At 40.8% G+C, this 11,087-nt stretch overlaps 1 protein-coding gene across 1 annotated transcript in view; it reads right to left on the bottom strand.

The window, feature by feature from the left end:
- The window catches only part of LMNB1 (lamin B1), a 701,755-nt gene extending 691,286 nt beyond the window's left edge, over positions 1-10,469 (bottom strand). The window contains exon 1 of the mRNA XM_044060786.1: positions 9,820-10,469. Coding sequence (XP_043916721.1) covers positions 9,820-10,178 — 359 coding nt within the window. The 5' untranslated portion in view covers positions 10,179-10,469. The remainder of the gene's footprint in view (positions 1-9,819) is intronic.
- Between the last annotated feature and the right edge of the window lie 618 nt (positions 10,470-11,087).

Here is an 11,087-nt window from a genome sequence, read left to right as displayed (position 1 = left end):
AATCTGGTCGCAAAAACAAAGGGAATGTACAAGATTAGACTACAGGCCACCTACAAACAGGCTTTGGCCTAGAACCACAGACCCAATTTTAACCAGAGAGTCATAGCCATCTCTTAAAGCAAACAAAACTTAAGTCAGAAAAATATCAAAACTACTCTGACAGAACATCAAATCTTTTCTAAAGGTGTGAAATTTCTTCCAAGCAAAGGCAGGGCAGAACAAAGACCCACCTCAAATATTTACACATTCCTTTTCAGGTCTGCTCCCAGCAGAAATAAAAAGCAACTTCATAATCACAGTAATTTTAGACCCAAAGATTTCAATAAAGTGTTCCAAAAATTCAAGTCTATTGCAGGCTGTGAAATGGCAGACATCTGTTTTCCAAGCCCCCCCCCCCAAAGTCCATTTTGGAACCAATCCTTTTCAACGTATTCATAAATATCCACATTGCAAATGACATGCTACCATTATGCAGATGTCTCAACCCCAACCTGCACTGCCAAGAATCTGCAAAAAGGTTATTTATATAACCTGGCTCCATGACTTCCCATTGCTCCTAAACCCCAAAAATCTAAACGAATCATACTTCACTCCAAGCAGTTGTACCTAAAAAGTTACTTCCTTTTTAGTACAGTTGGAAAACGTTCTGTTGAACTAGTAATGCACACTAAGCTTCTAGCCATCATATACGACAAAAATAGGACAGAACCAGCAGCAAATCTGAAACTAGTGTCCTGTATAGGATAAAGCCCTACCTTGCATATAACTTTACCCCTCCCCCACAAAGAACAATATCACTGGCTGTGTTCTACATTAACTACAGAGTTAACTGGAACCATACCCGTGTGCCCTGTTCAATCACAGCCTCACCTCAGGCTTTGTCCCTACTGAATGGCACACTGCTACAGTCATACCTCTCCACACAAGAGGAGCGACTACAGATCCTGGGAACCATCACCCCATTAACAAGACAAGGCTGATATGCAAAGCTATGAAATGCATCATCATGGACCTAATAAACAAGGATATAGGGAATCTCAAAACTCTGGATACCACACAGTTTTTGTGAAGGGTAGATCATGCCTGCTCAACTTGGTGGACTTGGTCAGTCACCACAGCTGTGGATGAAGGCAAGGTGGTTCACTCAGCCTACCTTGATCTGGCCAAGGCCTTTGATACCAATCCCCACTCAGGAATCATAGAAAAACTCACTAAGCTAGGCATCAACCCCTGTATCACTAGGTGGATTGCAAACTGGCTCACAGATTGGACAGACGAAAAAACTCCAACTATTCACGGTCTCATATTGCCTTAGAGACTATCTCTGCTCGACTTGCAAAGCCATGTCTGACCCAGTGCCGTTAAAAATGCCACATCTGAAGAAATCCCAATCCCTCCTCACCACACGTTCTAGACCTTAACCTCATTACCACAAACAGAATGTGCTGGAGGGACAGGTTCATAACCCAGAGACTGTTCATGCTAATGAATAGACTTCCCATACATGTCAAACAGAGCACCTCACTGGGCTCAAGAGAAATCTTGATGAGTGGATGGGAAATAGAAAATTCACCCCGGGATCACTAAGTGGCTATACTTGACAGAGGCACTGAGAACCAAGGGCAGGTGGCACAATGCCAGGGTAATCCTATGGGCTAGGCTTATAAAAGGTTCCAGGGCCATAAAACCTGGAAATCACTGCCACAACTTTGTTACCTCCAACCCTTTTATATGGTTCACCATTTTTATAAATCTGGACCTCTCCCAATGACCCCCTCTTGATTAATACTACAATGCAGTTAAGTTTGCTGCCAATACTCTGTGCAGAACACTGCTTAAACTCTAATAAAGTCACTGGACTGAACTGCAACAAACCCCTCTCTCACCAAGCATTACACAACCCAATCTACAAATCAGATAAATGCCCTAGAAAAGTCTAACAGAACACTCTGCTCAAACATCAATTTCTAGTCAAAATCTAATCTTTGTAGGAGACTCCCTTTTAAGTATCCAAATCAGAACTCAGTCCTCAAAACCATCCATAACCACAACCTTTAAACACCTGATGTAAACATGGTCATGTCATTCACTAGAGTAATACCTCAATTCCTTAATGCCCATAAAACTTCACATTTGTAATACCATAAATATCCACCTATATCAAGATTCTTGACATCCTTGTCAACCTTCTCATTTCCAATGAACCCTTTCTAGTCACTCCCATACCTTTCCACTTACCCTCATCAAAAATCTTCATTCCCTCACAAACTTCACTGTGCTCTTAATTTCATCTTCAATATCCCTGCATCCATCTACTGATAGACCATACTGAAGTACAGCAGATTACCTTACAACAGGACCTGCATCTACATACCACCATACACAGGTACCTTACTGCATCTCTTACTCACCTATAGCAACAGTGTCCCTCATCATACTTTTCTCTTGTTGAATACAAGGCCTTTAGTGATCTCCAACATGCATAATGCAAATAAAAGCATTTATGTACTGCAATAGTGCTCACCATCTCTCATTTACAGTTAAGAGTACCAAATAGCTGGGTAACTACAGCACAGCTAGTAAGTGAGACTGCTAGAAAGGTGCTTGGTTTGACATTTGGACAAAGGAAGGACAAGGAGACATGGTGGTGGAATGAGGAAGTACAGGAGAGTATACAGAGAGTTGGCAAAGTGGGATTGTCAGAGAGAAGAAGAAAGACAGGAGTATAAGGAGATTAGGTGCATGGGAAAGAGGTGGCCAAGGATAAGGCATATGAAAGGCTGAACATCAAGGAGGGAGAAAAGGACCTGTACCGATTGGCTAGACAGAGGGACCGAACTAGTAAGATGTGCAGCAGGTAAAGGTGATAAAGGATGAGGGAAACACTCACTAGTGAGGAGATGGAAAGAGTACTTTGAGGGGTTGATGAATAAAGAGAATGAGAGGGAGAGAAGGTTGGATGATGTGGGGATAGTGAAGCATGAAGTACAATGGATTAGCAAGGAGGAAGTAAGGATAGCTATGAAGATGAAGAATGGAAAGGCTGTTGGTTCAGATGACATACCTGTGGAAGCATGGAAGTGAAATGGCAGTGGAGTTTTAACCGGATTGTTTAATGAAATCTTGGAAACCCGAGGAATGGAGAAAGTGTTCTGGTACCAATTTTAAGAATAAGGATGATGTGCAGAGCTGTAGTAACTACAGACGGATTAAACTGATCACAGCATGAAGAGTAGTGGAAGCTAATTTAAGAAGGGACGTGATGATTAGTGATCAACAGTATGGTTTCATGTTGGGAAAGGGCACTACAGATGCGATGTTTGCTACGGAGAAGTACAGAGAAGGTCAGAAGTTGCTGCGTTGTGTTTTTGCAGACATAAGAGAAAGCATATGACAGGGTACCTAGAGAGGAGTTATGGTATTGTATGAGGAAGTTGCGAGTGTCAGAAGTTATGTAAGAGTGGTACAGGACATGTAAGAGGGTAGTGTGACAGTGGTGAGGTATGCGGTGGGAGTGACGGATGCGTTTAAGCTGGAGGTAGGGTTACATCAAGGATCAGCTCTGAGCCCTTATTTGCAATGGTGACAGACAGGTTTGACAGATGAGATCAGACAAGAGTCCCCATGGACTATGATATTTGCAGATTACATTGTGATCTGTAGTGAGAGTAGGGAACAGGTGGAGATGACCCTGGAGAGAGAGAAATATGCTCTAGAGAGAAGGAATGAAGGTCAGCAGGACCAAGACAGAATGTGTGTGTGAAAGGGAGGAGTAGAGGAATGGGGAGGATGCAAGGAGTAGAGGTGGAGTTTAAATACCTCGGATCAAGTTCAGAGTAACGGTGAGTGTGGAAGAGAGGTGAAGAGAGTACAGGCAAGATGGAGTGGTTGGAGACGAGTGTCAGGAGTAATTTGTGACAGACAAGTACCAGTAAGAGTGAAAGGGAAGGTCTACAAGAGGGTAGTGAGACCAGCTATGTTATATGGGTTGGAGACAGTGGCATTGACAAAAAGGCAGGAGTTTGAGTTGGATGTGGCAGAATTAAAGATGTTAAGATTTGCACTGGGTGTGACTAGGGTGGACAGGATTAGGAAAAAGTATATTAGAGGGTCAGCCCAGGTTGGAAGGTTTGGAGACAAAGCCAGAGAGAGACACAATTACGTTGGTTTGGACATGTCCTGAGGAGGGATGCTGAGTATATTGGGAAAAAGATGCCAAGGATGAAGCTACCAGGTAACAGGAAAAGAGGAAGGCCTAAGATAAGGTTTATGGATGTGGTGAGAGGACATGCAGGTGGCTGGCGTGACAGAGCAAGATGCAGAGGACAGGAAGAAATGGAAACTGGTGATCTGCTGTGGTGACCCCTAACTGGAACAGCCAAAAGATGATGATTTTGGACTCTTGAATGCTCGAAGATTTGAAGTTTGCAGGAATTATGGTTTACAAGCCACAATTTTAGAAAAAGTAGAGTGTTTGAGGGGGGGGGGCATTAGCAAGAATAAACTTCTTTATAAAGAAGCAGTGTATATATTAAAGTTTGATACTTTGTTTCCAAAGAGTATGAATGTTTTTTAATTGGCACGTATTACTTTAAATGCTTTATTAACTGGAGGACTTTGTCTATTTAGTACTGTATATAAAACGAGTGTGATGTGAAGTAATTGTGTACTCCAAGAAGGCAGTACATGCCAAGACGTCAGAGGAATAAATGTTAATTATTGGGCTCCTGGTCTTTGTTCTTCATTGTATCTGACGCTATATACAATGAACTGCAACAAGCCCATTTGAGTTAGACTAACATTTGCTCAAAAGCATGCTCAGGCAAGGGCATTGAAAACACTAGGAAGCATTTTATAATGCTGATTTATGCAACAAGGCTACATGTGCTTGGCTACAGCAAGACTGAATGGACTGGGGTGCAGTGACCTTTGCCGGCAGTGGACTTTGACAGCCTTCTGTCAGAACAATGAGCATTCATAAAAAAAACACATTAATAGTATACATATGCACAACGTAAGCACCAGTAACAAGTGTGGAGAAAATTGTTAAATACCTGGAGATTGCAATTAAGCTATACTGAAGATTTATTTCATCAATTAAAAAGGAAGGGGATGGTAAAATATGCACAAAAAATGGAATCTATGCAGTGTGACAATTAGTAAATCTATACAGAAATTTGTTGGGTAATGATACCAAATAGTTAGCAAAGCTTTTCATAACAATTTGAGGTAATTAGTTTCAGGCTAAACCAGTGAACACAAAAGATGTAATCTCAAAGTGAAAATGTAATGAATGCTTAGAGTATAACTTATCTCACAAGTATCAAATGCAAGTGTGGAGATACTTTGTATTGCAATTTGGTGTCACAATGGTTTAGGTTAGTAAAAAACATGGAACCAAGTGCATAAAAAACTAATGTCGATATCAGTTTATGTTTCCATGGCAGGAGTCAAACCGCTCAGTTCCACAAAGAACTGAAGCCAGCTAACCATAATCAACCATGAAAAGCTTAGACAGTGGCTAAAGTTATTTCTGGACCACTACAGAGAGACCCAAAAGTGCCATTACCATATCTAGTAGACTCCTTGTCCAGCCTCTCTAACAGGCCTCCTCTTTAACCAGCCATCAAATTTCTGCTGTAACCCTAGCAAAAGACAGAAGACCACCACTTCTGCCTCCTCTGGGCTAAATAATGACAAGACATTTGAGTTTTAGACTTTATATTCATTAGAACAATGCATATTAACACAAATCCTGTTATTCTAGATTTACAATCTATAAATGTTTTTTTGCATGTTTTTTCTGATAGCCAGCTATTCGTTTATCCAGCCTAAGGTCCAGTCCCAGAAAGACTGGATAAGAGTAGCAGTCACCTGCATACTGCTGAAAATGAGGGGTGGTCAATCAGCATTTTATTTAAATGTAAAACCAGGTATCCTAACATAACCCAACAGATCCAAACATCCATCAGGCACACAACACCCATGTCACCTGCATACTGAGGAAGATGTCGCGTTTGCATTACACAACAGGGAAAGTAACAGACTCGTACGGTGAGAACATTTTTAAACATGACTGTATAGCTTCCACTTAAGAAACAATGACAAGTTAAGGGAAGCAGCTGCACAAAGCCTCTGGTGTAAAGGACACAGCATTACAAGTTCAAAAGTCAGAACAACCTACTGAATCCATGCTGGGAAAAGTAGTGCTCATCTGAAACAAGGAAGGTTATTAACTGAAGAATCAGGTCAATTGGGGAATTACCAAAATGTTTTAAGGCTACTTAACACAAGCCTGAAGTTACAAGTTTACAGAGAGGGTTGCAAGTTGCAACTCCTTCAAACACAGGATTGCCTTCTGGTAGCTTCTTAAAGACTTTGGCTCATTTGATGTTTAAAGTGATGTAATGTTAGTATTACTCAGTAATGGGGGGGGGAGTAGGTTCAGAAGAAATACAAAAATGGGTCCATACTAAACTGAAGTACTTTTAATTCAGCTACCATCACATCCTCGACATGACAAAAGAGAGAACAGGTTTTTTTTTTTTGGGGGGGGGGGTGCTAAAACCCCTTTCCCGAAATCCTTCAAGGAAGTGTCATGGACTGCAACCAAAACCTTTTCAATGACCAAAAAGCCTTACAGTGGTTCCTTACCTGCATGAATTTGAGGTAGAAATTTTCTAAATTCCAGGAAAGGAAGATTCAATGTTTGCCTGAAAATGAGCCAAAGCTTTGTACAGAGGAATCAATTTGCCCTTTTGACCACTTGCTCTCCAGAAGCTGGACTGACTCCAAGCATTTTCAGGGCAGCAAAAGGACTCCTAGTGCTGCTAATCGACAGATTAGTAATTCATCTAACTCAAAGTCTGACTTGAGGTCAAAGTCTTGTACTTGCTAACCTAAACGCATTTCTATATTTCAGATTACACTGTTACATTTTATCACAATTCTATACCAAAAATCAAATCACAGTGGTTGGTAAGTCAGTCAAGAGAAGTCACCCATTAAAATGGTTTAAGCACAAAATGCCAGCTAAACATTTAATAGATTTCATCGACTGGATAAGTGTCTAGATGGAGAATAGGTTCAGTTTAAAATGTTTAAAAACAGTAAGATAATAGAAATGTGTACGACGTGTGGCTAATGCATTGTATGGAAGGAGGTGCTGATGAAGACTGCTCCCTCACACCTGCACTTGAGGACAATCCTTAAACATGGAATATCGGATTAAAAAGACATCAATTACGTTACCAGCACAATAGGAACCAGGACTAGGGCTTGTATCTCAAGTTTGGCAGACAGCTGCAAAATTTTGAAAAAAAGCACAATGCTCATCTGCTGCCCCCCCCCCCCCAAAAAGACAATACACAAATCGGTCAGGTAGTAACAGAAACACTCGTCTGAGCACCTCTTTTGTTGGCTCACTTGGGTCTTTTTTGGTTTCTAACACCAAAACGAGAATAAACCCAATTCAGTATAAAGTCTTTCATGTTAGCCAAGAATGCACTTACTAGCACCCACAACTTGTACATAACTGCTCCCTTCTGCATTTCATATGGGGTTACATGTATTAGTAGCATAATTTAAGACTGTAAATTATTTATTGCTCCTACTTGGAACCGTCTGGGTCATCCATCCACACTGCTTTAGTTTCCACTTGACGTCTTGGTATTTTAGTGCCTTGCATACATAGACAAGTTCAAAAAAATTACTGGATGTAACTATATCAATGATCAACTAGACTGGTACATTTCTTGCATCTGTTTTTTTTTTTTTTTGATTTGTTGGCAATAGATAATCCCACGTGATATAATCATATATGTTTTGCAGTTATATATCCAGTGCTAAGCTACTTTTATTGTAGGAGTCTTTGGGTTCTCAGAGATGTTACTGATGCTTGAGCTCCAGCAGCAGAGAACCTACATAGTTTTCCCCCACCTACGGAGAGCCTAAAACTACTACAGAAGTGTAGCCAGAAGATTGTGTATTGTATGAACAACCTCTTATTTTAAGCCCTCACTCCTGGTTTGCATTTATAAATGTACACATTTCTCCCAAGATACTGCCCCAAGTGCTCAATACATACACACTTGTCAGCTGTTGTCCCTTGCAGATATAAACAAAGGAAGCTTTCAGACAATCTATTCCAATAGGCAATTTCTGTAGACAGCCATGGGGCACACAAAGTTGGACAGCTACAGAAATATTTGGCCATTAAGAAGCCACAGTATATGCAGTTGACTACAAAGGGTATGACTAGCTAAGCCACTCCATTAGAAACAATGCCAACTATTTCCATAGGGGTGATAAGTTAACAGGCTTCCAACGTAAATGTTTCATAACGGATTATTTTAGGTCCAGTTTCACTTATTTGGTATAAGGATGCCAGTTTATGTAATACCCAAAGTGAGACATTTTTCATGGAAACGCGAGATTTTTATAGGGCAAACCATGTCCACGACCGGTGCGCAAAGGAAAGAGCCTCATCCCCCACCCCCAGAAAATGTCCATCATTCTAGCATTTAAGTTGAATATGCCGTTTCAACATTTAGGCGTTTCATATACAAAACAGTTTTATGCAACTACTAAAGAATAGAGTAGGAATAAGTCTTACTACATTAGCCATTTTTAGCAAAGCACGGCTGTCCAAACAGGGACTGTCCTGCGCAGGGGGACAGCTGGCAACTTCAGTTTGGTACTTGACGCTTTGCAAGATGCTGCACACCCTTGACAAATTAAAAATGAACATCACGACTGATGGGGTGAGGGGCGCTAAACACTGACAGTCCGTTTCGCCAACGGCAGTACATTGTTGACGTTATGCGAACCCTAAACACCCTTTCGGCAAACTGCACAATATACCAGCAACGTACTACCACCAGTAGTAGTACGTGCACCTGGTGTAAATTTTCACCTTACAATTGCAGAAAGGATTCATTCTACAGCATGAGGAATAAGTTACTATTCAGCCTTTATTAGATGTGCAAGCTCTTTGTTTAAGGCCCACCCCCTCTGCCAAATATGGCTACTTTGTAGTACCACTGACAACTACCATGTGCAACTGACTAGACAATTTATTCATTTAACGCCTAATGGGGTATAACAAATAATGGATTATAATAGTGAACAGCCATACTCTACATATATACAGCGCTACTGCCCCATCACCCGCAAACCTTCACCTCCAAGAAAAAAATAAATAAAGTTATCTGGATTAATCACTTTGTACGGGGGAATAAAACCATTCCTTATCAGTCCAAGCAAGAAGCGCTAAATCCAGTTTATAAAAAACCCTCCCCCCCCCTACTCAAAGAAAAGGCGTGGTTTGTCCACAGTGGCAAGAACGCAAATACAGCATTTATGCAAACAAACAAAACACTGGCACAATGTAATATTATACTTAAACATTTAAAGCATCTTATTTTGCGTAAATAAAATCTTAATGAAATACATGGTAGTTTTAAAAGAAATCTTCAACTTTTTCTGTAAAGAATTACACAGAATATACCTGTAACCTCTATTTTATAACAATAAAGGTATTCTACTAGGACTCAATATCTGTCTTACAACTTATTCTCAAGACTTCTCTGAATATGTTAAACGTGGGATCAAAACAGTGGCTAATATAACACTTTTGGCTTTTCTCCTACTTGCCCTGCTCGGGTCATGGCAGAAAGGGGTCAGGACAGTCCAAGTAGTCAATTTCTAACTAAATAAAGAAACAGCTGAAAGCCAGGTGAAATGCCCCAACTGCCCATGTAAAAATAGGACGTTACAACAAGGAGGAACCCCTTGACATAATTTAGCCAGTTAACTTACTTCTGGAGCAGCTCACTGTGGTCTGCCTTTATCTTGCCCAGCTCAATCTGCAGTCTAGCCCGCTCACGTGCAGTATCATCCAGGGAGCGTCGAGCGTCAGCCAACTCCGTCTCATACAAGGACTTGAGGTTGGTCAGCTCTCGGCTGCGTACCTCCTCGCGCTCGGTGATTTGCACCTGCAGCACTTTGTTCTCAGACTCCAGACTACGCACCTTCTCGATATAAATGGCGAGCCGGTCGTTAAGCTGCCGCAATTCCTCCTTTTCCTGCAGCCGAGAGATGCGCGTGGGACTCAAAGGCGTACCAGAGGTACTACTTCGGCGGCTTGCTCGCTGTCCAACCGGTGTGGAAGTCGCCATTGCCCAAAACAAACAAAAAAATAATAATTTCACCAAACAAGAACGAAAGATTTTAAATTCCGCAAACAGGTAAACACTGGAGACTCCGTTAATAAAATAGCATACAAAGGGAAAATAAAATAGGAAGACCCGTTCTCCTCAAACAGATGTTTTTTTTTTCCAAGAGATAGAAAAGGCACATAAAATAGCCAAGTGATTAACAGAACCCGTAGCAAAGGCTGAAAGTGTCACACACTTTGTCTAGCGGTCCTCAATAGGAGGCGGGGTTGTTCTAATATGGCGGTATGCAAACGGAAGTGCAACGTCATTGATCGTGTCCTATCTGAACTCGAGAAATAATACCTTGTAACCACAGGAATTCCCAACGTGTGTCTTGTAACCAGATACTTTTGTAGTGGTTAGTACGGTTATCTTTATTTTATATGCTTTTGGATAGTGGGTTTGAAAACAGTTGGGTTGTTGACTGCATGTTTCTCACACTTCTCAAATCCTGAAGTTTTAGTTTTGATACATTTGGTTGTAAAGTAATGGGACATTTTGTAAATGTCACACTATAATTAACTGGAAACCGTGAGAAGAACTGGTTCAGAGTAAGTTTATTTTAGGGGAATGAAGCACTGTTTTGAGATAACTTCAGAATGAATGTGGAACTTCTTTAAACTACACAAGAGTGACGGAATTTTCGTTTTATTCTTAACACTTGTGTGAAATGAATACAAGGTTTCCAAAGAAGTGACAGGTTGGATGATTCTTAGCTTTCAACCTTCTGTCTTCAAAATGAGGAACGCTTCCTCTCATAACGTGAAACAAATGGATAAAATGTGTAACACTTAGTAACAGCTTACCAACTACTTCAACTAGAAAGCTCAAAGGAATGTTAAAATGAGTTACGTTAAACTTTCTTTTGAT

The sequence above is a fragment of the Protopterus annectens genome, chromosome 2.part0 (assembly GCF_019279795.1).
Source record: "Protopterus annectens isolate FY-2018-M chromosome 2.part0, PAN1.0, whole genome shotgun sequence".
Classification (NCBI taxonomy): domain Eukaryota; kingdom Metazoa; phylum Chordata; order Ceratodontiformes; family Protopteridae; genus Protopterus; species Protopterus annectens.
Note: the sequence above shows the minus strand (reverse complement) of the source record. Positions and strands in the feature narration are given on the sequence as shown.